We start from the raw sequence: 27,519 nt of genomic DNA on the forward strand, positions 1-27,519 counted from the left end.
TGTAAGGGCAAGACAGGGGAGAAGAGGGAGATAGGGCATGAAGGGAAAGACAGTACAGACTCTTACCTCCACCACCACCAAAGCCACTCTTACAGCTCTCAGCAGTGAGCACAGAGAAGGTGCAGGTAGCCAAAAAACAAGTGAGTTAAAAAAACATAGATGACAAAACAAGCAAAATAAATATGCTCTCAGAATCAGTTCTACAGAGGAAGCACATAGCACTAAATACACCTCCCATACAAAAAAAAAGACCTACTGTTTCTTGGAATCTGATAAGGTCCCACACCCTAATCTCTTCATACTTTCAATGCCTTTAAAGAAAAAAAAAATAAAAAAAAAAAGCCAGAAAAACAGCCATGTCTGGGCAAACAGTACTCTTCCCAAATAGAAAATTAACTCTGATGGTGAAATGAGATTAAAAGCAGATATTTTCCAGGAAGCTCAAGAATATCAGGCAAATATTTCACATAGAAACATTGCTTTAGGCTCTGTCACAAGAAACAGAATGAGAGAGTGAGGAAGTGCAAGAAAAAAATTATTCCTTTCTTGACTAATGTCAAGGTCATGCAAAGGCAATAGTGCCAGAAAGCTTAGCAGTTGCCTGCCCATGACCCCAGCAGAGCTGGTAACTGACCCAGAACAGGAACGTCAACAGTGCTTTACACGAACAAAACTGTCCTCGTGGGCTGACATGGTCTTGTGTCATATATGAAGACCATTGACTCTGTTCTTGTCACTTGCAACATCCATTTCAATGTGGCTGAAGGCAAGGTTGTCAGTTCCTTCGTCTGCCATGGTAAATGGCTTCCAGTTCAACACTTCCACTTTCTCTGGCTAAAAAACAAAAGACAAAAGCCATGCTGTGAAACAGAAGAAAGAGTCTTCCTCTCTTTGGCCTGTCTTTAGCCAGGAGAGTCAGGCCTAACATACAGGGTCCCTTGCAGGAAAGCACTCTGGTTGCTGACAGAGCATAAATACTTTTTCATTGCAGCAGATAGGATTTTTCTAGGGGCATGGAAAGTTTTGTATTGCGTAAGGTACTAATTGTGTAAAATGTTCTTGTCACACAAAATGTTCTTGTCCTGCATATTGTCTAAAGTAGTTTTGGGTGTGCAAAGTTCTAATTACTGTTTTCATGTCTAGTGATATGTCACCACCAGGTCTTTGAGCTGTTAACTCCCAACCCTTCATCCTTGCCCCATCTGCGACAGGAAGAGCAGATTAACATGCATCATTGCTTTGATGTTGCATTTCTGTTAAATAGAATGAGATATTGAGCTCTTCATGTGCAGAAAGTTGCTTAGTTAGCCCTGATTTTATCTCATCAACTTTCTGCATTATTTGTGATGCCAACCACTTGTTATTCAGCTCTTACCCATATAAGAGATAGATACTTGTTTCTGACTCCAGGCATAAAATAAGTATGGCTGTGGACATTAGCTTCCATGTGGATGGTGGATTGTTTTGGTTTTTTTCAAAAGACTTCAGGGATTAAATTCACAGATAGGGGAAATAGACGTTGACCCATTAAAGACAGTGAATGAGTACTGACACGGGCAAACAGCACTACAGTAGTGTGGTAAAATATCCCTTTTTTTCACTGGTATTCTTATCCAGAAGCTGATCATTCTAGAAGGGGTTGTCAGTATCGAGGAAAAACATTTTGCAAGCTGGACCATCTTAAAGATATGATTATTGTCTGAACTACTGAACAAAGCTGAGCTTGAATGTTCAGCTGACGATATTTATTGAAAAGTTATGTGTAGTATATTTTTTAAAAAAGTAATCCCCCTGTATTCTCCCTTCTAATGGATGATATTACCCAATAATATTTCACCTTTTCTTTTTTCTTAGGATGAGAGCTAGGAAACAGGTACACTGACTAGAAATGTTTTCTCCCAAACAGTAGCAAGTTACAAAAAAAATCAGACCTTAGAGAACACATGCTCACAAAGGAAGCTTTGCTGAGTCTAAGGTGTGCCTTGGGGCAGCTTCCTAGAGGCCAGTTAGGGAGTATTTTAGAAGAAACATGGAGAAAATTGTCCCTTTACTCAGTTGTTTCTCTGTTGCTGACTGAAGCTAAGTTGTGGCAAAACTTCTTCCTTGCCTGTGGTGGCTGCCTTACTCGCACCTGCCTTGTGCTCTGCTACTGCCTTAAAGCAGATAGTCCTATCAGGCAGCATCAGGTGCTATTCATCCTGATTGGAAAAATGTAAGCCAGGAAATTTGTTTGCCTTCATCCCCAAGAGGAAAGATTGATTTAAATCACAGATGCACAATTACACTTACTTGCTCAGTTTCAGACCGTGAGAAGTTGGACAGGAAATCTTCCTTGGTCAGCAGGAATTTACGATCCGTATTCTGCTTTAGTCCTCCTACAAAACAGGCCAAGTTTCATTCAGCCAGCTTTACACATGCAAACAATGCGTCAGACCCCAGCTGTGGGCACCAAGCCAGGCAAGCAGGACAGGCGTGCAGCAAAAGCCGTCAAGCAATGACAGACCTTAGGGATCATTTCTTTACAAAGATGTATACCCTGCCCCTCTCAATATATAAAATGATCCCTCAAAGTCTATTTGAAATGCCTTAGCTATTTCCCGGTTTCTTAGATCCTCCTTCGATTTCCAATTTTGGAAAAAAATTGAATCTGGCAATCACCAGAAAAGAACGAATCGCATACAATGATGTCTAGGACTACTCTGCCAGTCCAGGAGCTGTGGCACTATGTGCTACCCTGAACCCTGAGCTCCAGTTCTCAGCTCTCTGTCAGCAAGACTCCTGTCTCCAAACTCAACAGCAATTTTTATAGTGAATTGTTTAAGGGCATCCCCAAGATGGAGGGATGAGGGTTACTGGAATGTCTGGGCATTTTAAGGCATGGATTAGCTATTCTTGGGAGGGGAACAAAAGAGATGTATGTAGGTGCGAGGAATTAGCTCTGCTTGCCACTTGAGGCTTAAAAGGAATCTTGCTCCATGAGAAGCAGGGTGACATTGTACCTGGGTTAATCTTTTTGTGCTTCTGTTCTTGGGCTGAGTATTTCTCATACGGATTTAGTGAGTTGTCTGGTTTTCATGCTTTGTTTCCTGGCCTATAGGTAACCTGATCCCTACTTAGCAAAAAGCAAAATTTGGGTTCAAGCATCACTATAACAATGAGAAGAGCATGTGCTTGAAAGAAAGTGTGGAGCAAATCTTCAAAAAACTGAGAAGGATAAGAAAATGAGATAAATGTAACTTGTGCTTATGGGTTGCAAGGCATAGGGAAGTTAATGGAAGTGAGTTTGTCTACTGAGTTTGGAGTTTCATAGCCCTGGAGCCATTGTGGATCAGTCTAAAAATTTGAAATCTAACAGCCTCAAAGATGATGGCTGTTATATGAATCTGGCTGGGGATACTGGGTAAAGCTGTGAGAACAGCCGCTTTTTTAGCTGTTTCTGTCTTCCATGAGGTGAAGGACAAGTGTAGCTTGCATCTGACCTGGATGGAAAAGTAGTGAGGTCATGGGCTGGAACTGAACTCCCCACTCTTACCCATGACAAGCTTACCCATGGCAAGCTGCTTTTCCCCTTTGCACAAAAGTACTAGGAAACTAAGAAGCTAAAATACTCATGCAGAGGATTTGCAGGTCTTAGGCATGTTCTTGAGGAATGTGGTCAAAAGCAGGCACTCTATGGATGCAGACACCAGCCCATGAGTGCTCTGAACTCACTCAAAGTAAAACTGATTTTGTCCTCTAGAAGCATGGGTGTATATCCTTGCTCAGAGTTGTTGCCATGTCCAGGGACAAGTCTTAAACCTCCAGCCCCTGCAGGCATCTAATAAAAAAGGAAAGACAGATGTCTTTTTTCTTTTTTTCTTTTTTTGCCCCTTAGCTTTAAAAATATGCTGAAATTTCTTTCTCCTTAGAGACCTGTAGTAACTTTTGCTGTGAGCAAAGACCAGGAGTGGGATGCAGCAGTGCTGAGGGGAGGAAATTCAATTTAGGATGGTAACCTTTACATAGTGTTTGCAATAGGTTACTGGAACTTCCTCTGGCTCTCAGGACATCTGAGTTTGAAAGAGATCTGAGACTCATTCAATCACAGCTCTGAAACCCGTACCTGTTAAGAGGCTGATAATTATTCCCACAACTACTGTGACAAGTGTCCCAAGTGTGCTGAAGTAGAGATAAGACAAGGAATACCAGCTGTCTGCCAGGGCAGGCCTGAAATAAAGCAGAGAAAAGTGTTAACTTCTCATTTTCTGTTGCAAACAACTTGAAAATGTTTGTTTCCAGACAGTGTATAAATACAGAGATACTTCTGAACCAAGCGACCTGGTAATCTTGAGCTACCTCCATACAATCATATGTGCACTGAAAATTTGTTCCAAAATTTGGAGAAAAAGTTCCTTTGTAAGAGACAAGGCTAGTCAGTACAGTGAGGCAATGCATGGGACAGAGCAGGTAAAACAGGACAGTCCTGTCTCTGCTATGAATCTAGTCCACAGCTGAACACTCCAGTTATCCAGTTGAAGAGATTAATTTCTTTAGCAAGGGTGATGTTATTTAAAGGACGGGACACAAAAAACCCCAACAAGGACCCAACCAATCAACTCCATGCAGCTCTAAACAGCCAGAAACAGTAGAGCAACTGTCTTTACACCTCATTCTGTTCTCCCTGACTACGTGCTCTATTGCAACAGGTGCTTCCTGGCAGCCAGGAGCAACACTGGGAGGGCTCATGCAAGAGGTGTGGTAGATGAAACTGGATGTTGGGCACCCAGGTGTGTGTCAGGGTATCTCTTGATTGTACAATGCTCTAAGGTGTAAGGATTTGGAAACCCTAGAAATGTGTTTTTTCAACTTCTTTCTGTTCCTGCTGTTCCCTATATTGTCATTCATGTTAAACTTAATTGTGATCATCCAGAGTAAGATATTTGGTAGTTGCAGAGCAGAGGAAATCCCTTATATTGTGCCCATTCTGAAAGTACTGAATAGAACTATTCTGGCAGACAAGTTGCTGTAGGTAGAGCTGCTAACTAGCATTTTGCCCTTTAACTGCCAATTACTCTAATTCATGTGACAGATTGTGGAAGTTAATCCAATAACTATAAATTATATCTTTGTTTAAAACTCTGGTCCACAGTAAGGCACGTCCAAGCCTTTGAACTCAAATATTGAACTGAAGCTTTTCAGATCAATAGGAAAATTCACTTTGACTTCTGTTGTGGGATAATTCAGACAAACTTCAGTCTGATAGGAAAAAAAAATCAGAGAAAACTGCTGCATCTCAAACAGTATGGTAGATAAACCAGAGAAGGATAGTTGTAGTAACCCAAATACTCAGCAGATGTTTGTGTTTCTTTAAAAAAAGATACATGCTTTGTTACTGCACTTGAACTCATCATATACCTTTCTGCACCTGGTGTGCTGAAAACCGTTGTTAATGGAATTTCTGTTGATGTTAAATTTCCTGAGGATATATTACAACCTGCAGTTGAGAGATAGAGTGGCTTGGTCCTCTCTGGAAGTGGAGGATAAATCTGAGATCCAATTCCAACCCAAAGTGAAATAACGAAGCCACTGACAAGACCCACAAATGCCCCCTGCAAAATAAAAAGTGAAATTTGGATTTACATGAAAAGCAAAAGATATTTGAAAGAACAACTAGATGAGTAAGAAAGAGTCAAGATAATCTAAACTGTAGTGTCCATAGCAGAAATGAAATATACAGTTGGGAAGTGCTGGGGAGTTTACTTCATTCCCCTTTGGGGAAATAGAATGTTTTCTTACAGCTCCTGAGCATACCTCTTTTTATTTGGCCACTAGGTCTTTATAATCAAAGGATAATTTTGGCCTGCAAGGTATATGGGAAAATCCTGCTTTATTTGAGGCGCTCCTTGAACAAATACGGAAGCAATTCTTCAATTTTCTTGTGTGACATGTTCTAGCAAAAAAGTCACTCCTACATCAGAGGTGAATCGGGTTTTGGCTGAGAGCTTGTAATTTTTTTTATTTTTTTACTTTAGCATATATATAAAATTTGCAACTGCACAGAGGTAAAGATCAGTGATTAGTAAACCCAGCAGGATTACTATTTAGTAGTCCTGCCAGACTAAACCATGGACCATATTAACAAAGTTTGTCAAATCCTTTTTTGATGGAAAAGGTTTTTCCTCTGGAAACCATAATTTTACAATACAGAAGCACTCTGAGAATATCCCAATTTGGTCTGTAAGTGCTGAGACCCCATTTTCCTGGCCTGACCCCCTTTTGCTCAGACAGGTCAGCATTCTCTGAGCCCACTGGTTGTTCAGCTACATCACAAGATGCATTGTCCCTGCTTCTAAAACTGGTTTTAAGAAATCCTGGTCAAATTTTCATTTTTATTCAGATTATTTTCCCTTGTTCAGATGTGTACATCTCTTCATGGGATGGAATTTCAAGTTCCTATACAGCTCTGTTTATCATTTCCTTGGGATAAGGAAGAAAGGGAGCAAGGGGAAATGTCCTCATGGAAAGTACCAAAGACATCTCCCTTGCTGCCCAACAGCAAATTATTGGTGGGAGAGGGGGAAGGAGATGCCCAAAATGATCAATAAATTTTGGATGAACGGGTCTTTAAATTTCTACTTACAATTCCATTAGCAAAGGAGCAGAGGATTCCCAAGGCAAACAGTCCTAAAAGGGGGCCACCAACCATGCCAAAAATGCTGAGTGCTGCCTGAGGAAGGAAGAAAGTCTGCTATCAGGTGCTGTGCAAGGAAGATAAAGCCTCCAAAGTCACAAGAAGATGTTCAGAAAGAAATTATGAGACTTTTTAAAGTGGTGTGTACTCAGCTGCTAGGGTTTGATATTTGGATGCTTAAAACACAGGCTGAGCCATGGGCGGTTTCACGTCAGTACCCAACAAAGCATAAAAACTAATCTCATAATGGTATTCAGCAATTATTTTCTTACATAATTTATTCAGGGTCATTCAACATGGGCATGAAAAAGCTGTCTTGAAACCTACCTGCAACAAGGCTCCCAGAAGAGATGCCACTGCAGCCATAGCAATGCAGACTCCACCATAAAACAGGCCTGTGTGTGATAGGCAGAATAATGTATAAATCTTGAAAAGTTTGAAAATCACTAATGGAAAAGTTTCTGTCTAGCCCAGCATGGCCCCAACATCACCCAAATAAATGTGCTAACCTCTGGAGTTTTTCTAAGAGAGTCTGAATTGGCCAAAAGGTCAGGCTTCTGTTTACTCTAAGAAGCAATCATGCAAACTTGACAAAATCCTTTTTCTGTGTGTTACTGAAGATTAGTTAATAAATGTCAGCCATATGGAATAGTCATAGTGGCAATAACCCACTTATTGTTCATATTTCTCAGCTCCTGTGTCATTGTCCTTATTTGGGGGGAATGATTTTCACTTCTCAGTCTAAAGTCTAGGAAGCAAAAGAGTAAATGCTGGCAGCTCACTGCGAGCTGGCACAGTGACAGAGAACATCCCAGGTCACCTGGACTTACTGTCTCTTTCCAGGAGTTGTAACACTGGCTTACTTGTTTTTTTCCACCTCTGCCCTGGTGAGTTTCACGGCTCTAGCAAGAGGCTAATCTCACTATTCATTGTGATATGTCAGGCAACTCATGATACCACAAACGACAATTTTGGCATAAGCATTGTTTGAAATGTTTAAGAAACCAGCACATTCTCTCACTTGAAAATATTTAACACTTGTTACCCTCCCACCAGTCTGCCATGCTCCCTGGTATAGGCTAGCACACCATGTTGGCATTGAGATATTTTCATTCTTACTACAAACACTTTCCATTCTTACTACACCTGCAGCTAGTCACAGACAGTACAAGTAGCAGACATAGCAATTGCACTTCACAGATTTAAACCATCTGCTCAGTCTAGTTCTGATTCTCTTTGAGTTACATTAAGCAGAGGAGCTAAACAGAGTGACATCAGAGAAGATGTGAAATTTCTTGTTCTCTGGAATATTTTTGGGACACAGTGCTATTACTCATGTATCAATTCAAAACATTCAAGATAGCTTCCTTTGCTTCTCATTTTTGACAGATGAAAGAAAAATAGCAGGTTTTTAAGCCAGAGATATTTGGCTTTGCAGAACTGTGAATCAGTACTAAACATAGATGCAGTGCATCTTTCCTTATTAAAGATCAAACAAGATGGTTTCCTTTTTTTCTTAAACTCACTTGTCCCCCATTTGTGTAAAACCTATGCAGCTGATCTTGTCTCCTCCAAACACTGCGTCAACATAGTCCCACTGGTGTGAACTACTTACTCCTGACATACACCATCAAACCTTCACTTTGTAAAGCAAAAGCAGAAAAGATGTTTTCCAGACATACTCATCCCCATGGAAATCCGTGACAGCTTCTTTTCAGAGAGAGATTTGAAGTAGGGCTTAATGAGGTCTTCAACAGTCACAGCAGCCAGAGCATTGATGCTGGAGGACACCGTACTAAAGAAGGCAAGATTTACACAATTTTTTGTATCTTAAAAACTGAAATCATAGCTAACAGGTAGGTTACTGTTACATAGAGAAACTGCCACTGTCTAGAATAGTGTCAGAAAACTAATGTAAATGCTGCATAGGTTTAAATAACTTATTATTCCAGAGAATGCAGTTAACAGCTTAGAAAAATTGTTCAAAGTAATTATCCTTGGTGAAGTCAAGGCACATACTGATGAAAAGTCGGGCTGGGCCTGGAGAACTGAATAGAAATATCATATACATATACATATAATATAGATATTACATATAGCTAGGCTGTAAACACCTCTGATATATATTATACCTTCACAAATGATCTAAAGTATATATCTGGGTAGGTAAAATTCCCACATCACTGTTTACTTTTAATGCACTCTCAGAGGAGGTTTCAGATAATCTAATTATGGTCACCTAAAAATTAGGCATCTAGTCCACACCAAACTACTGTAGGCTCCCTGTGGGATCAGAGAAACCAGCACTTCCAAGGCACAAACCAGGTGATCCCTTGTCTGCGTGTACCTTGCTCTTGGAAGCCACCAGCTTTTCTTCAGCATGTGAAACAAGTATTTTGGCTGTTCCCTCTATTTATGTAGCTACAAGTATTCAGAATAAAAAAAATTATTCTGAAGTCACATTCGTAAATTTCTTCATTTCTATCTGCTTAATATTGTTCAGAGTCTTCCTTGAGACAGGCAATGTTTCTTAAAGATACTCCTTGAGAAAGCTAAACAAAGCACTCCCCAGTACAAGATAGAAGGGTATCAGTCTCCTACAGTAAAAATACACAGTGGTTGTTGCTTGATGGAATTCATTTAAGACAACTGGAAGCCCAGGAACGCTGGAAAAGAAGTGTCTAAAGATCAGGGGTGAGGAAAGGCACATGGCTTTGAAGTTATGCAGGTTTGAAACTGGAAAATTAAAGATAAGCAATAGGAAATTTCCCCAACTGTAGCTATTTGGTGTAATCACCCATTTGTAATACTCAAAAATTCCCATAGCAGAGGGGTTTCAAAAGCACAGAGAAGGATTGCTTAGCGTTTTACATTGCATGTGGCTAGCTGTTTCCTCATGTTGTTAGTAGGGATCTCCAAATAGCTTTGAGTCCTAGGACCCAAATACTGGAAACTATGGATTTTTAAGCAGCATCATCAAAGAGGTCATGGTGGTTTTTTTTAAAGAAGAAAAATTAACTAGACAAAGAAATAAGTACAAAAGTTTTAGTATAAATGCAACTTTACCTCCAACAAAAAAGGGGGAAAAAAGGTAGTAGTTTCCAAATTATTAAATTACCTTAATGTCCCACTGTAGGCACTAGCCACAAAAAGCCCCGGTACTCCTGGAAAATCGTGCAGGATATCCAACACTAAGTATGGCATTAGCTGAAAAATTCAGATTAAGAAGTATTACCATCTTGCCCTATTTTTCCTTTTTATCACTGTATTGTTTTTCACAGACTTTTCACTGGCATTCTGTCCAGCTTTTCTAATTTTTAATGTCTTATCTTGCTCTATTTGTTGGTTTTCTACAAAGAAAACCAATCCTAAAATGTCTGCTAGAGCTACAGAGAAGTCTGTTGAGACACCTAGCTGGGGTGTCATGCTGTCAGGACCTAGGTTTCCAGTGACAATTGTAGAGCAAGCTAGGACTGAGCAGCAGCTGGTCTGTACTGTACATCACTCCTTTGGGGGAGGCTGGGTGCCAGAGATGCTTTTTCTGCTGTTGATTTGACAAAAAGGGGTTTATACAACCTCAGATATTGGTACCTGAGATCAATTTCCGTATTGGAAACTGTGTGCCATTTTTTGATGTTTGCAAGAACTGAGTGCAGGAAAGAGAGGAATTTTAAGATTTTTTTTCCTGTGAACGATTTTTTTTTTCAGAGACAAGTTGATATTTTTAGTATCTTGCTTCCAGCTTCCACCAAATGAATCTGACTGACAGGAAGAACTTAATTTCCTTCCGGTTTCCACCTTGGTTCTTATTTTACTCTACTCTTAAAGACCAAGTGGTCCTGCCTCAGGTGCTCTGTTGTCGGTGCTCTTGTCCTGGCTTTCCAGCTCACGTCCACTGAAGCATTATCCAGAGCCTGTGATTATCTTAGGCTTAAACATACAAATAAAACTTAGTTGATTTCCTTGGGCCCTGGCTCTGGCCAGTCTATGGGCTGCTGCTCAAGGGCACTGCTGCTCTCTTCTGCTCGCTTCTCATCAAAGCAGTTTCATGCGATGCTGGCACCCCTAAACCCATTTTGGGTGAAAACCCCACACATTTGCAGGGGTGGGTGGACTGAGTGCTCTCCACATTGCAGCTCTCCCTGCTTGTCACCTTACCAGGTGCTGAGGGACTTGCAGCTCCAGGATATCAGGGGAATGCAGGGACTGAATAGCACCAAGGATGGATCTGCTGCTTTCTCCAGGTGATTCCCTTGCACTGTGGTCTCAGCCTGACACAGGATTCCAGCATGTCACTATTTCCAAGCCCTTGACTCTTGAACTACCTTTGTCTGGTTACTATGGCTGCAGAGGAAGGATACCTTTCCACCACCTTTCCCCAGAACTTGGGAGGCCCTACCTGATCAAGTGCCGACACCTGGTTGTCCATCCATGGGTCACAGTCTTTGTAGATGGAGTAGAGGGCCAGCCCACACAGTGTGGCACAGACCAGGATCGCCCAGAGTCCCACCAGGTTGATGTAGAGGGACCTGCACCAACACACATGGAAACACCATGTTAGAGATCAACATCCCACAAAAGATCCTGCCAGGGCCAAGCAAAGAAGCGTCCATGCCTGCAGCCAGGAGACCCCCCTGGCCAGTGACTGCCTGCCAGCAAGGGAGTCACTATATGACTCCCAGCATTTCCCCTGAGTGAGATCACATTTCTAAAAGTACAAATGACACGTCTGGTATTATCCAGAAACTCCATCACCTCCCCACGTCCTGATGTAAGCTTCAGCTAATGGTGAGACCAGAAATGTGTTTACATCAGGCATTAATACTGCCTTTGCCACACAAAAGGCAGCTTCTACTGGCAGTGAAAACAACATTGTTCTCCTTGCTTAGTGAGGGCTTTTGCTTTCCATCTAAGTCTCTGGTTCTCTCAAATGTTTCTAAACTCTTGATGTCTCCTGGGTCACAAAACTCTTGGTATCTCCAGGGTCACAAAGTTTTTCTCACTTACAGTGGTGAGTACAAGCAAACATACTCACTGGGAGCAAGGCCCAGAAAAACAGTGTTCCTTTCCACCAGTTGCCTCCTGGTTATCTGTGTATCACTGATAGTGATTTAACTTCCTAACAGATCACATACCCCAGACCTGTGCCAATCTGTAAGACCTCCTCAGGGAGGACATTCGGTTTCTGTGCAAATATATCCATGCTTGCAGTGCTTCAGGAGGCCTTTTAGTGCTTTCAGTTCCCAAGGGGCAACAGCCTTTGAATTTCTGTAGAGGACCAGCAGGATGAATGAAGAAGTAAACATAACTTTATAAGCCTTGTTAGACATTGAAATGGACATTTTCAGAAAGGCATAATGTAGGTTAATTAATTGAACTATCAGTTTTATCCAACAGAAAGGTTATTGGCAAGCACAATGCAAACTCTTAAAAAGACCTATATAAATAAAAGCTGATTTACACATAGTAAGAGGAACTCTGCATTTTTGTCTTGTATTTGCAATTAGGGATGGTCTAAACGCAAAACCAATAGCACTTTAAATTTCCCTCTAATTTAGTAAAAATGAAGCAGTCCTCTTCTCTTAGATGCTTACATATTGATTGGATGTCTTGCATCCACTTAGCACAAGCTGTTCCTGCACTGGCATAATCTATGTTGATATAAAATATCCAGAAACTGATTTAGCACAAAATATAACCAATGAGTAAAATCGATCCAACTCTTTTGAACTGATGTAAATGAAGAACTAGCCTAGAGCCTGTAGTGAAGATTAGAAAGTCAAGAGAAACACATAGAAGCAAAATAAATTGTCTTGTTTTTAAGCAATCCTTGTTTTTAAATTGTGTCAGTGTTTGACAGAGAGCTGGTTTTTTTCCTTCTGATTTACATCCCAGCTCATGGTACACCCTATGACTAAGCACTGGAGAACAATAATTGTAGCACGGTTGGAGGGAGGCGTTTCCATTAATTCTGCATGAGTAACATGGGGTGGAGTTTGGGTGAAGTAGGCACTTTGACTGCAGAAAGCTTATTTGCAATTGTTCGTTTCAGTCTGGCTCTGAGAAGTTAGCACTGAAATATGCCAGCTGATGACCTTGAAAGGAAAGTAGCGGAAAATGCGTTAGTAGCCCATATTTTTCTGACAGTTTAGCTTTCCTGCTCTGAGTGCCTCATAACATTCAGATATAAGCATTATGCTTAATTTGCCTTGTGATTGTTTGAAGATGACAGAACGTGCTCCTAACTACTGGTGTTTTTTGAACGGAGTGAAATCCTTTCCCAAAGCCTGAGAAAATTCCTGTTCCTACACCACTGTTAAAGGCTTTCCCAAAATCTGTAAGTTGGGATCTGTGAAGGAATTATTTTCTGAGTTCTAATGTGTTACTGTGCTGTCACTGAAAAAGCTTTACAATAAATGGCATGGGGGTAAAAATCTCTATTACTTTGACCTGATGACATTTTGCACTTCCATGTACAGATTAAATGACAATAAGAGATACAGGCTAACAACATGATCTGTCAGATGTGTTTAATTGCATCTGAATGTAAACTAGATAGTCACCACAGAATAGCAGTGTTTGTAGTTGTGACAAGCTGCAATGATTACGCAAAATGATTTCTCCATGCAGAGGAAATATCTTGCACAAGTGAGACACAAGCAAAATGCCATGGGGTCCAACCACCCATGCCAGCATGACGGGGCTCTACTGATTAAAGCTCTGCAACCATTAATATGAGAGCCTAAATTCCATCCAACCCCCTTCAGAACCAGACAGCTTCCAGCCCTGGCCAAAGTGCTGCAACAGCTCAAAAAACCTACCCTGAGGCTGACATGGGGTCAGATTCCCTTTGGTCAAACTCTGATTCTGAGACACTGGAGGCATCTCTGCTCTCAAAGAGGGTAGGGAGGGCACAAGAGAGGGGCACAGCTCTAAGTTGGGCAGGTACTGGGAAGAACAGCCTGACTGCCACACAAATCTGGTGCAATGTATGTGTCTGTTCTCCCATCAGCAATCATTCCAGGGAGTTGTGGGATGTGCCTTCAGCCTCTGCAGTGCTGAGAACCTAGAACTCAGCCACATGCCAGAGACAGCGGAGAAGCAATCTGGTATGTTGGAGATGTGGCAGGGAATGCTGGAGATGTGCCTGATAATGAGCATCAACTCATTCCTGTCTGCAGCACAAATGGCTGAAAAGCAGATTTTCTTTACTGATATAAGCAAAATATTTCAGTTGTAAATGGTGCACGATTTTGTGGTATTTTGCTAGCTTTATGAAGTGAAAGCCCTCATAAAGCTTCTTCTCTGTCACTGTACCATAGAATGACAGAATGTATAGGGACTATGGTTATGATGTGTGCTTCTATATTTCTTCTATAAATGAACTTCATGAGATCACTAGTAATTCTTAAATCCTGAGCCGTGAGCTAATGGATTGATACTAAAGATAAAGAAAAGATAATAGAGCTAGTAAATATACTCCATTCTGGAGTAAAGGCCCATCAGAAATATTTACATTCAAGGAAAACATAACCCTCTGCCAGTTTCCACAGTTAATTCCTTAAAAATATATCATGATTATTATGAACAAAAAATACATTATTTTATCACTGAATAAGTAATTTCTGCATTTCCTCACACCTATATTCATTGTTATGGAAAAATTGTTTAGTCTTTATTCATGCAAAATCCCTACACAATGATTTAGGTTTAGTAGAGCAGCAATTCAAGATACTGTCTTGATATGACTTCAGCATATGTACTATAATATTTGGTTTTTAAGTTGCACATAAACTTAATGCAGCTATTTCTATATGAGAATATTGGCACAGTGAAACATTCAGGCACAAAGTCCAATTGTACAGCAATCCCATGTTAACTCATATACCAGTATTTATTATGCCAATTTTCTTCTACCTGGTCCACAAAACAGAAGGCAAAAGTTGTTGGCTTTTATAAATATAATTTATACAGACAAAATACCCCCACATTCCTTTAAAAAAAAAAATCTCTCTTATAAATAACAGCCACTGCTAAATTCAGACAGTAACTGCAGACAGACTTACAATTTTGCATGGAATCTGCTTTTGCATGCAATGTATCTCTGGACTTGAGACTGGTTAACCCCGTATATACCAGTCCACGTGAAAGTCCCACCTATAACAATCGTCCAGAAGGTGTGCCTTTGCAAAGGATTCGGATCAAAGCTACAATGAGAGGATAAAGAGAAAACAAATTCAGAACATGAAAGTCTTCTTAATAGGTTAAGACTTTAATGCTTAGAAGAAATAATTTCTCCATGCTTGTTCCAATACAAACTTTCTTAATTCGGCCAGATTTTGAACATTAAGTTACTCTAACTTTACGTGAAGTCACAGAAAGCAAATTTTAAAACTGAGAGCTGATATCCTGAGCCAATGAAATACTCTGAACTGTCCAAAGGTGAAGCTTTATTTGCCGATAAACTACAGTCTTATGTAAAGCTGTATGATGCCTGTGATGGTTGTGATGAAATGATGCTGCAGTAAAAAGTGTAACGTGCCTGCTTATCTAGAGGGACATCAGTCTAACACCAGTATAAAGGTGTGTTTACAATCCCAGCCTTTGTGGACAGAGACTCTATAAAACATTTTGCTGGTTTAGCTTTAAGTAAACAGCAGATTTTAGATGGCCATAATTTAAAAATTATTATGCTTAAATCAAATTTAAATATAGCAATAAATTATATTTATCTCAGTGAACGTTGTAGTATTATTTCACCAATTCATCCTTTATCCCTTTTCTTTTTCCGTCTGTGAACTGTCTGACTGGGAGAAGAATCAGTGCAGTACAACCACTGCAAAAGAGCCAAACAGATTGAAATAAATTGTTGTTCATAAGAAGAAAAAAATACCCTTATTAATCAGTAAGATTAATTACTTACTGAAGAATTTGCTGAAGAATTTTACAGAACAACCTGATTAATACTGTGAGCTGATAGACAAAGGACAAATTGCAATATTGGTCATACTAAATTTTCACTAATAGCACTTGGTGAAGGTTCACAGAAGAATCTTGTATTCACCAAAGGTACAATAACTTTTTTACTTGAAATGGTCTTTGATTCAGCATTGTCAGACTCAATATTCTTGAACTTGTGAAGTGATATTTTTAGGCTATGATTACTTCCAATAATGGCAGGTAAAATACTATTAAAACTACTTCTGTTTTTTCTTTCAGGAAAAAAAAAAAAAAAACAATTCCCTTTTTCAGATTCAGTAAAAACTATTATTTTCCCATTTGTTTTGGTCTAGTCGCTGAAATGCCAAAACAGCTCTTGGCAAATTGTAATTATAAATACAAATGTGGTCTCCTATTGACTGTTCTGTTTCAGTGGACTCCCAAATGTATCCTTAAAACACCTTCTTGACAAAGTAAAAAGTTTTTCTCTTTCCAGGATTTTGCATGGTGTAAAACCTAAAACATATCCCTCAAACTAGCTAAGCTTGTTTAAAAATATACAGAAACTGGGTCACAACTTCTGCCTTCTTCCTCCTTCAGTAGCAGCTTAATTTCACAGTTAGTCACATGAGCTCTATTTGTAGGAATAGAGAGGCACATCCTCTGCAAGTACAAACTCACTCCCAGAAGTTTAATCTTCCTCCATGGTAGGAATCATTTACAATGCGTCCAATTCCCTCCTGAACCACCACAGCTCGTATAATCACAGATGAAAATCCAGCAACCATGATTCCAACCTGGAAAACATCTGTCCACACCACTGCCTTCAGACCACCCTGCAAGAGGAACAGCACTTATCAGGTACAACAAGGCATCAGCACTCCTGCTTTGCACTCACATTCAACTCACAGAAACAATTCCATCTGTATTATCCATAATAGATGAATTTCATCTTCATCTTTAATGGAACTAATTCTGTACTGATGTCATTAGGAATTGTATTCTGGAACCTACTCAGGACATCCTGGCCCTTTTTTGAAGTTAATGGGGATTTACATTGGCCATACACATCGTTTAATCCAGTACTTCCTTCGCCACATAACCTGACTCAGAAGTTTGTATCAAAAGATAAATTTTCAGACAGTGTTCATCTTACTTATATATGGGACCACTAACTCCAGAAGGTATACCAATCATCTGAAGAAAAATAAACATTATTTAATCCACCATATGAAAATAAATTTGTCACTCAGGTTCTGTTTCATCATTTCTAGACACTTGGTCAATTAACACTAAATTAAAGACCAATCTGTTCCTGTGGCATGCTATTTTCAGTGGCCCTATTCAATAACACACAAGACTGTTACAGTTGCATTGAAGTGTTTGACAAATTGCACAGCAAAACCCTACTAGATCAGAAGAAAAATCACAGGAGGATTTTTAGAAAGGGAAATTTACCTATTTTGCTATTCTTTCAGCAAAAACAGAAGTTTGAGTGTATCATAACAAAAAATATTGCAGCTGTATAGCTGCCTATGCATTCAGAGAGGTCCCTGGATAAATATGGTCTGGTGGCTACACCTATAAAATGTGATTCCACAGAGTAACCTGATTATTAGGCTACTTTTCAATGAATTCCATATGTGATGTGAGTGGTGACAGGAACAGATTTTTTCTCAACTGAAGGACCCACGTACCAGTGTGCAGTAGAATGTGCAGACCACGCCAGTCGCCACCACTGCGCCCCACAAGTCGAAGCCAGTGACTGAAAGAGAGGAAAATAGCACCAGTGTGAAAGAGGCACTGGGGACAAAACACTGAAGGTCAATTGTAAGCTAGAAATCAATTAAATGCAAAAGTAGAAGGTCTAAATGGCAATTAAAAGATTAGTGTGTCTAAACTATGGGATTCACCCTAACCAGCTCCAAAACTGAAACAGTTGTTACAGATTTGAAAACTGCTAAAAAGTTGAGATTTATTTCAGGATGTAGGAAGCTGCCAAGTAACACATCCAATATGTCCCAACCCAGGAAAGTTTTAAAATACATGTCCTTCCTAGAAACACCTGTGTATTTGCTACCGAGCCCTTAGGCGAGGATTAAAGCAAGTAAACAGTATGGGGACTCTCCACAGAGATAAGGTTTTTCAAGCATTGTCTGGAAGAAATGTGTCAGAGTAAAAGCCCTTATTTTATTCTTCCTTCTCTTAAGGATCATACATTTCTGCTATACAACACTGTGCTGTGCTGTGGTGACACACAGGCTGTCACTGCCCCAGCTTAGAATGCTCACCTGCTGCCAGGCAGGGTATCAGGGGGCTCCCTGACAGAGAGCTCAGGCTAATGAGAAACACTGAAACAAACTAGTGAAAAATATAAGTTATTCTAATTAGGAGCCAGCTAAGTCATAGCTTGGTTTAGCATGTGTTTGCAAGGCAAATACAAATACCAAAATCACAAAACCTGAGGGACTTATACACTGGAGGAAACCAGTACAGAGAGTGTAGGGTTTTTTCTTCTTTTTCATTCAATGAACAGAGCAAACAAAAACATTCAATAAGAAGAAAAACTGTGACTTGATTCTAGCCAAAATGATTGATTCTAGCCAAAATGATTTTTTTTTTTTTTTTTTTTGCATTTTGTTATTCCCTTTTCTTGCCAAATGAACAAATTAATTCTGTCAGATTAAAAGTTTAATTTGGCTCCATGGAAAAGCTTTTGCCCTTTTAGAAATGAATATAACTCATTTTCAAATCAAAGAGTCATTGTGAAGTAGAAAATGCAATTATTTAACTTTATAAATATCACAATAAACATCTTAAGTTAACAGTCTTTTGGCTGTTGATTTGGTTTTCCTGGAAAAACGATAGACCACATTAAACAGTTCCAGGCAGCCCAAAATCATATTTACAGAACTTTTGCATTGCTCTCATCTTGAAGATTAGCACTTATCCAGAAGAATTAAACTTGTCTTTAGTGCCTGCATTGCCTTCAAAACTTACTTAAGTCCTCTCAACTTTTCTGAATAAGCTATTATCCACAGATATTGCATCAGAGGTAGAGTAAATGAGAGCCAGTATTCCCATAAATCTGTTCTGTAATTCCTTACAGGCAGGGATTAAAGGACTAGGATTACAGAGTTCCCATTAAAAGACTTCACAGTCAAGCCCTGAGCTATATTTTTAGGTGTTGCATTACCAAAAAATCCCCACCATACCAATACTATACGCAGAATAAATCATATCAGTAGAGGAACTGTTGCAGTATACTCATCTTACCTTGATTTAGTGCTAAAGCTGGAGCATAAATGACAATACCAGTGTATAAAGTCTAGAGCAGGAAAAAAAAAGATCAAAATAAATGTAAATTCCGGGAAAGATGGTTACTTTCTGAGATGATTTCTTTTCAAGCATCTATGTAGTTAATATTTCCTAAATTTGTAACTGTTGACAAGTAATTCCAATTAGAAGACAAATGTCTGAGGCTATTAAGCTCAGCACTCTCACAGCCTAGTGTTCTTAAATACCAGGGACTCTTAAAAATAAATTCTATCTTAATCTTCTCCTGGCTTTTATAATTAATTTATTCAAGTCCTTTAAAACTGCAAAGGAAACAAGAGCAAAAGGAAGCTAATGAGGTTTACACATGGTTTGTCAAGGAATCTATTACTGTCATTTTTTCAGTCTTGAGATCAATATGCCTTTCAGTATACAGCTATAATTCATGTGAGTAAGAACACAAAATATGACATTTGTTAGTCATTATGGATAGCGTTACAAGGAATTATAACTTTCAGCCTGTAAACGAAGACATACATGATTGTATTTTCAACCACAGTAAAGATACAGACAAATCAAGGGGCTACTCCATCTACCTTTGTGGGCACAGTGGGATTCATACACTGATATCCTCAATTTCTTTGTGTATGGTTTAAAATCCAGTTTGCTCTTTCGTCATTGTTATTACTGCCACAAGTTCACCTGTGACATGGATCAGGAGAATATAGCTTCCAACATGGTGATGACTTCTGTGAAGGTCAGTGGTCTTGATTCAAAGCATAGCATTCACCACTCAGTTGTGAGCTGCCGCGCATCAGTTTTCCATGGCTGGACTCTTATGACTTTTTGATTTACAGGTTTGGGATTTGGGCATGGAAAAACAGCAGAATCAGATATGATACAGGAATCAGCCATCTTCTGCCCCTCCTGCAAGTGTCCACCCTAGGCACAGGTGGCAAACTAGTGCAGAATTGCTAACTACTGAATTACTTGCCATGGCTTTTGAGCAAAAACCAGTCCCCAAGTTGGAGCTCTACTACATGGTCAGTGGCTACAGTAGGGACAGAGCCAAGAGGTAAAGGGAGTGAGCAGTTCTCTAGCTGTATTAGGAAATTAGTATGGAGAAGCTGCTTCACCTGGCCTAAGCTAATTGCCCTGATCCCCTCCTGCACATCTGCTAAAAGCACATGCCAGAAAAGATAGAGGAGTCATTGGGGAAATAGTTATTCCTACCTATGTGCTACTCCCTGCCACTGTGTGTGCATGCTTGTTTCTCTCAGTGCCATGAGTCCTCTCTAGATTTTCATATATAGCTGTACATGAAAAACAAGAAAGCTGCCGGTCCTGACTAGTCCCTGGTATCTCCTCAGAACTACCTGCATCACTTCACAGCCAGCTCCTGACACCTGTCTAGCCCAGTCAATGTTTGACTTGCTGTCCACACAGTGACTGTCAGCATGTACTGCTGGAACATAGAATCATAGAATGGTTTGAGTGGGAATGGCCCTTGAAAGAACATCTAGTCCAACACCCCTGCCATGGACAAGCACACCTTTCACTAGATCAAACTTCTCAGACCCCCAGCCAGTCCGACTTTGAACACTTCCAGAGATGGGCCATTGCACTTCTTCAGGCTACCTGGTTCAGTATCCCACTATCCTTGCTGCAAATAAATTCTTCTTTATATTGACTTGAAATCTACCTTCTTCTAGTTTAAAACTATTATCCCTTGTCCCGTCACTACAGGCCTTGGTAAAAAGTCTCTCCACCTTTCTCATAAGCCCCCTTTGAAAGGCTGTAATAAGGTCTCCCCACAGCCTTCTCTTCTCCAAGCTTAACAATTAATCCCAACTTTCTCAGCCTTTCTTCACAGGAGAGGTGATCCATCCCCAAGATCATTTTTGTGGTCATTCTCTGGACGCTCTCCAAGAGGTCCATGTCTTTCTTGTGCTGGGGACCTCACAGCTAGATGCAGTACTTCAGGTGGGGTCACACAAGAGTGGAGTGGACAAAGAGAATCGTCCCCCTTAACCTGCTAGCCACACTTCTTTTGGTGAAGGATAGAACTGGCTTTCTGGGCTGTGACCAGACTTTCTGGCTCATGTCAATTTTTTCACCCACCAGTACCTCAAAGTTCTCCTCCGCAAGGCTGCTCCCAACCAGTTCCTCCTTCAGTCTATACTGACATCTGTGATTGCTGCAATCCATGTGCAGGGCCTCTCACATGGGTCTGTTGAACTTTATGGGGCCACTCCTCAAGTCTGTCAAAGTCCCTCTGGATGGTGTCCTTTCCCCTTAGCGAATCAGCTGCATCACTGAGTGTGGTGTCATCCACAAAAAACTTGCTGAGGGTGAACTCATTCTCACTATCTATGTCATTAATGAAGGTTTTAAACAGCATTGGTTCCAGTACATACAACACTTATTACTGGTTTCCATTGGAATATTTAGCTGTTGACTGCAATGCTTTGGACGCAATCATCAAGCTAATTCTTTTTCCTTCCAATAGTCCATCAATCAAACTCGTACTTCTTCAAGCCTGTTAATTCAAGGGATTCAGCATGAGAACTTGTGGCTTTCTCCCACACAGAAAATACGTGCCAGAAGCTTTGAACCATAAGAAATCAAAATATGTCACAACTATGATCGCATTTTTGTTTCAATTTAAATAGGATTGATACAATCTTTCCATGCCTTCAGTAAGATTTTTTCAGTTCTATTATTTTATATCATTTTCTTTACCTTAAGTATTAATATTCATAGAAGAGTTAAAATTGCACCATTAAAATCTTGGAAGGTTTTCTTCCCTCGCTACTATTTAATTTATTCAGGTTAAATTGTAAGTGTTTGGCAGAGAAAGCCACATACAGCTCTTTGGTTAATTTCCTTGAGCACATATTTAAGTTGCATAGAATTATTTTTCTCATCTTTGCAAGCAAAGATTTTGTTTAGCTCTTCCAACTTACACAACTTGTCTTGTCTTACATGTCTTCATATGTGCTGGCGAAAGAGTGTCAGGTTTCACACATGCCAGCACTCTACTTTTCCCATGAGCTTGTGTATCTGTAAAAACCAGCTAGGCAGAACTGCTCAAGTAAGTAATGAGCACTACATTGGGAACCATCTTACTAGTGTAAGTGTGATTGCCCTGTAACTTCTGGTGTGCCTTAAAAATACAAAAACGGACAAAAAACAAGTACGTAACTTAAAAAGCTTTCTGATTACATAGTCATTCTTACTTTGAATTACCCTAAAAGTCCACTTCAAAATCATGAAAAGAACACATTTTTGTTCTGGTGCATTTGACATTTGCTCACTGACATTTAAAAGCTGTGGTGCCGTACCGACTCTTTGAAAGGCCCAGATACAGCAAACTATACCAACAATAATTTCAGATATTGCTTTAGTTTAAGATTCCCCAGGGCAGTAATTTTCTACTTCTCAGTTTGCAGACACCTAAGGTTTTTCCAGTGGTGGTGGTGCAAACCCTTGTCCAGTAAGTAAATGACCGCTCCTGACAGCCTGTTTTGTCACCTCTCACTGACCCTTAAGAATTAGTCAGACTCCAGGAATCCACACACCAGAGGAAGACAACTGCCACTGCAGATAATTGGCGCACATTTACATTTTGAACTCATTGTGGGTTTCTCCAGCAGGCAAGAGAATGACTGCTCTTCACACTGCTATCCTGTAGTGAAGGGTTGCTCGTCTCTTGGCATGGTGCTGATGTCAAGTGACTGCTCCGGGTATACAACAGTGCCCACAGAGAAACAGGAGGCAGACAGCCCAGCACCCGCTCCCCACTTCACTGCTGCGGAGCAGAAGGAGTTTTGTTTCTCCTGCTCCCAGCCACCCAGGCACTGTAGTAGTCTCATCAGCTGCTCAGAGGAAACAGCCAGTTACATTCAACCAAATAATTCTGGTGGCCCTGAGGACCATAGAACAGCTTTGGAGTTTACTTGCCGTTTGTATTATGAAAAGGACCGTTCCACAGAGGCGTAGATATCTATTAAATCGAAGTTCTAAATACTGAAAAAAAAGAAGAAAAAACAAATGCTTATATTGAAATTTGGCACTATTGATAGAACTAGAACGAAGTGATGAGCAACACAGAAAGAGCAGAGAATAGTTTTTACCTTTTCATGAATGGCCAGAATTCCTAGAGTCCCCTCATTTGATATCTCTTTCAACTTGGTTTGATATTTCTTTACAGACCTCACCACTGGGTAATAACACACAAACAAGTGAAGCAGACATAAGCTAGTCACTATACAACAGAGTCTACAGAAAAAACTAGGACATACTATCACAGAATCACTGAATATGCTGAGTTCAAAAGGACAAAGATACACAAGAACCATCAAGTCCAACTCTTGACTCTACACAGGGAAACCTGAAAGCTGACAATGACATAGCAGCCAAAAAAATAGAACCCACTAGTTTCGTGAAATCAGAGAGAAAAAAAACATTGTGGCTATTTGTCAGTTTGGAAACTCCGGCACTATGTGTGTCCATCTGAACTGCTGCGAGAGATGGCAAAAGATTTTCAGTGGTCAGCAGCTTCTCCCCGTGTTAAACTCACCTTCTGCACTGCCCAAGGCAGCCTGCTATATTCTACTGGTAAGTCAAAATTTTGCCTTTTGTGAAACAGGAACCCTCACTTTTCTATCAAGCCTGGAACAGCACAACCTCTACATGAGTCTGTTGTGCTGTAGAGCAGATTTCTTACCACTACCTGTCCTAAAAGCCCTCTTGGTGTGTGGTTGTACAAAAGAAATCTCGTTTGCCTGACAAATCAGTTCAATCAACACAGATAAACACTGAAGCACTTCAAAGGGTTCACTCACGAACTGAGCATTTAAAATGGGATCTGTAAGCATGTCCACACAAGGAAACAGTCTTGAACCCCTGGACAGACACAAAAGGTTGTTAAAAAAACTGAAATCTGTCCACAAATAGATGTATCTTTTATAGGAGCATTACTGCATTACATCATTACATGATGATTCAACACCAAGATAATCAGTGAATTTCCAGTCATGATCATAAGCTTTTATTTAAGAGTCTTATTTAAGTATCATCATGACAGTCCAAAGATTAGTAGATTAAAATACTCTGGAAGACACCAGAGATTTCTGTTGGTGAATTCTTATCTAAATCTACCAACAAAAATCTTGTTTGCAGCCTCTAGTGCTACAATGCCTCTGTTCAGTGTAATAAAATGTTAAAGATCAGAGTAGTCAGTCAAGGACTTTCACCTGCACTGATGCTCCCTTCCCAAAGTCCTCTGCAAGAGCAGTTTGCTTCCAAATCTGCAGCTAGGAACTATTTCCATGCAGGAAGATAAACAGGTTGCACAGACATTCTGAATCAGAAGAAAGCACTGACCAGATGCTTCCCCACCCCAAAACTGTCAGACTTGACCTGTGATTATCCCACTACCCAGCTGTCTCTATGCTGATGGCTATAGCTTTAACTTACAGGCCAGGCTGAAGACCAGCTAAGCCTTACTTCAGCAGAAGCATGAAAACTTTCACAGACACAGCATTTGCTGACTTCCTTCTATAATCATGATGGAGAAGGTATTCAGTACTGTAAACAGCCTCAGGTGACAAGGGATGTCTTCAAAACCTCTAGGAACAGCACAAATACATACTCTGACAAATGGAGACTTTTGTGGTTGCACCTAAGATTAGAAACCAACCTGGAAGGAGTGTGATGTGATAAAAGAAGTCTGGTTCTTATAGTAGATGCTTTTGTGCTCTGGTTTGGTATATTAATTACAGATGATTAATGACATGTCACAATCCAAGCCGCACTAGGATTAATCCACCTACTGAACTGCATATCTGGCATGAGGAAACAAATCTGGTATGACACACTGCTCCTCAGCTAAGGCAGAAGGGTTGAACATCACCAGTCTGCAGAGAAAGCGTGGGCAGACTTGGGGACAGAGAAGGTTGCAGCCTGCCCTCAGGAGTGAGGTGACAAAGGACAGAGTGCGGGGAACTTGTGAGAAGAGAAGATGGAGGGCAGACATGTAGAAAGTAGGCATGAGAAGCCCCCTCAGCTCCCTAAAGCTGGGGAAAAATTCTTTGCACTCCACCTTACCTCATAGGTGCTGGTAATGCCCAGCTTGTAGAAGACGGGCAGGAAGATCTCAGCACTGCACAGCACCACCAGGGCGTAAGTGATGGCAAAGATGCAGAAGATGGCACCATAGCGGTAGATCTCAGCAGGGGTGCCCAGCACCGTGACGGCTGACATGAAGCTGGCCGTGAGGGAGAGAGCAACCGGGAGGGCAGTCATGCTGCGGCCTGCCATGAGGAAGTCCTTTGATGTCGTCTGTCCTCCTCCCACGAAGGCATAGTAGATGCCAATGATGGCTGAGATGAGCAGCATGGCCGCAAAGACCACATAGTCCCAAACGGTGAAGTGCGCCATTCTACCGGAGGAACTCACCCTTGGAACCAAGGATCCTCCCCAAAATCAGAGGGGCTGCTGCTGCCTCCGCAGGGCTGGCACGGGGTGGCATAAGCAGGAGGAGGCAGACGGGGATGGGCTCCCGGGCAGGTACACCCCGCCGGGGCTGGGGCAGGTGCGGTGCGGTGACACCAGCAGGACAGAAGCAAAAAGGTGCGCTGCGATGTCCGCGGGTGGGACAGGTGCGGAGCGCTGCGCCGCTGTGTCCGCCGCCGGGATAGGTGCGCTGCGGAGCGCCCCGCACACGACCTCGCCGCGTGCGCCCGCGGGCCGGCAGCGGGCTGCGCCGGGAGCCGCTGTGCGAGTGCCGCAGCCCCGACGGCGGGCGGGCCTTATACGGTCCCGGGGCCCGCTCCTCCCCGCGGCGCTGAGCCCCCCCCGCGGAGCGAGAAGGGGCGGCGATCTCGGGCCAGGGCAGCCCGCCCCGAGCCTCCGGGCTGCGGGTGGCGCCGCGGCACAGCCCCGCCTGAGCACAACTTGGGTCGCGGTCCAGAGGTTTCGGAGCAAAGACGTTTCACACGAGAGTTCCCCGGGATGGGGAACCTGCCCTCGCTCACTAGCATATTCTACCGTCTCCCCAACTGGCGAAGGTGAAAATATAGTTTAATATATACATTTCCATAAGTTGTGCAATCTGGAAAGAAACTCACTGAAACAGATTTACCAAGGCGAGTTGCTGAACACTGCAGTTGTGCAACTGCCTACTACGACCTACTACTCTGTGTTCACAGATTTTTTACTAGCAGTCTTCAACTAATCACAGGTTCAAGAGTCAAAGTACCCAGGAATACCACAAATGGAACTTCACACACCTTACCCAGAGAGGAATACATCAAAAACACCTATGGGATTTTAAGGTCATGCATGTCAAGTGGTGGAGATAGCTAGCAGTACACACAAGACTAACACAGCAAATACTGCATTTGGCCGCTTTGCCATACATTAGCAACCCCAGATGGGAATGAAGATGAAAGGATGCCAAAGCTGACTAAGATATGCTTGACAGCAGCGCAGCCACACACAGCACACCTTGCAGCAGAGTTTAGAAGCTTTGCACAGTAGCTTTCCATCTTGAGCTGTACATTGGCAAAGTGCTATGCTGGAGGTGATTACCTAGTAAAAGTCAGAACCAGTTTAAGGATTAAAAATTATCCTGTTTTCCTTCATGGAAGGTAGAATATTTTTCCTTCCTGCCCAGGTTCTTCTGGCTCTTATCCACAGCTGGATAAGCTGGAAGTAGTCTTTGCTGCAAGTGCTCTGGGTTCATTCAGCTCAAGGTGCTCTGACCTGCCTGCATCTGACCATTTTGAGACACGGTTTTCATCAGCCTTCTGTATCTTAGACAGAAATGACCAGACGCCTGACAACCAAGCACAGATGATGGAACACTTCTCTCTCCTTGGGAGCTCTGGAATTGCAGGCCTTTTGGAGTTATTTCTGAGTGCATTTTGGAAGGAAGGAGAGCAGGTGGAAGTCTGGTTTGGCAGGATTATTAAGTTGAGCTGCAAAATCATGTCTGTGTTGATCTGGTGTCTAGATGACTATCTGGGAGTATAATTGTCCCTGAAGAGACAGAAGCTGGCCATGGTGTGCAAGTGGCACATCCTAATCTCACCACAGGAGGTTAGGGATCAGTCTCTCTAGCCCAATTATTCTCTAATTACTTATACCATGAGTAAGAGCTTCCAGATATCCTGTTGAGGAAGAGCAAGAAAAAAACTTATGCTCTACACCTACCAATTAGGCTATTGATTTATTGATCATCAGAAGTGGTTGCCCTAAATCAGCTTTTGACAACATGAAAGATGAGAAACCTTCCAAGCAAAGCTTCAATAAAAACCAGCACATCCCCACTCAGTGCAATGAACTGGTGTTGTCCAAAAAAAGTATTTGTTGTCAAAAAATATGACCCCTTATTCTCAGGAAGAATATAAATGGGCTGTGGCCCAGACCCACAGCTTGTGCTGCTCAGAGCTTCGTGTTCAGCGTCCCTTGTTTGCACTCCTTCAGGAATTATGTTGCTCAAACCATTCAAAGCATTTAAAGTATTAATTACACAGGATTAATACATTTTTTATTCTGCTTCTTTATAATTTTTGACATAATGTAAACACAGCAAGTGATAACATGTACCGGAAAACAAATCATGT

At 41.2% G+C, this 27,519-nt stretch overlaps 1 protein-coding gene across 1 annotated transcript; it reads right to left on the reverse strand.

Annotated features, from left to right (window-relative positions):
• Positions 1-227: 227 nt before the first annotated feature.
• SLC5A8 (solute carrier family 5 member 8) lies at positions 228-25,342 on the reverse strand. Its single transcript, XM_066183463.1, has 15 exons — positions 24,998-25,342; positions 22,850-22,915; positions 18,887-18,938; positions 17,308-17,375; positions 16,292-16,446; positions 14,737-14,877; positions 11,070-11,199; positions 9,789-9,877; positions 8,353-8,465; positions 6,998-7,065; positions 6,620-6,706; positions 5,395-5,588; positions 4,103-4,206; positions 2,290-2,375; positions 228-834 (listed from the first exon to the last, which is right to left on the reverse strand). Exons 1-15 carry the CDS (start codon positions 25,328-25,330, stop codon positions 703-705), a joined length of 1,818 nt encoding a protein of 605 aa, XP_066039560.1. The 5' UTR covers positions 25,331-25,342; the 3' UTR covers positions 228-702.
• Between the last annotated feature and the right edge of the window lie 2,177 nt (positions 25,343-27,519).

Source organism: Chamaea fasciata, unplaced genomic scaffold (genome assembly GCF_029207755.1).
Source record: "Chamaea fasciata isolate MVZ Bird 193981 ecotype frontalis unplaced genomic scaffold, bChaFas1.0.hap1 SCAF_5, whole genome shotgun sequence".
Lineage (NCBI taxonomy): Eukaryota > Metazoa > Chordata > Aves > Passeriformes > Sylviidae > Chamaea > Chamaea fasciata.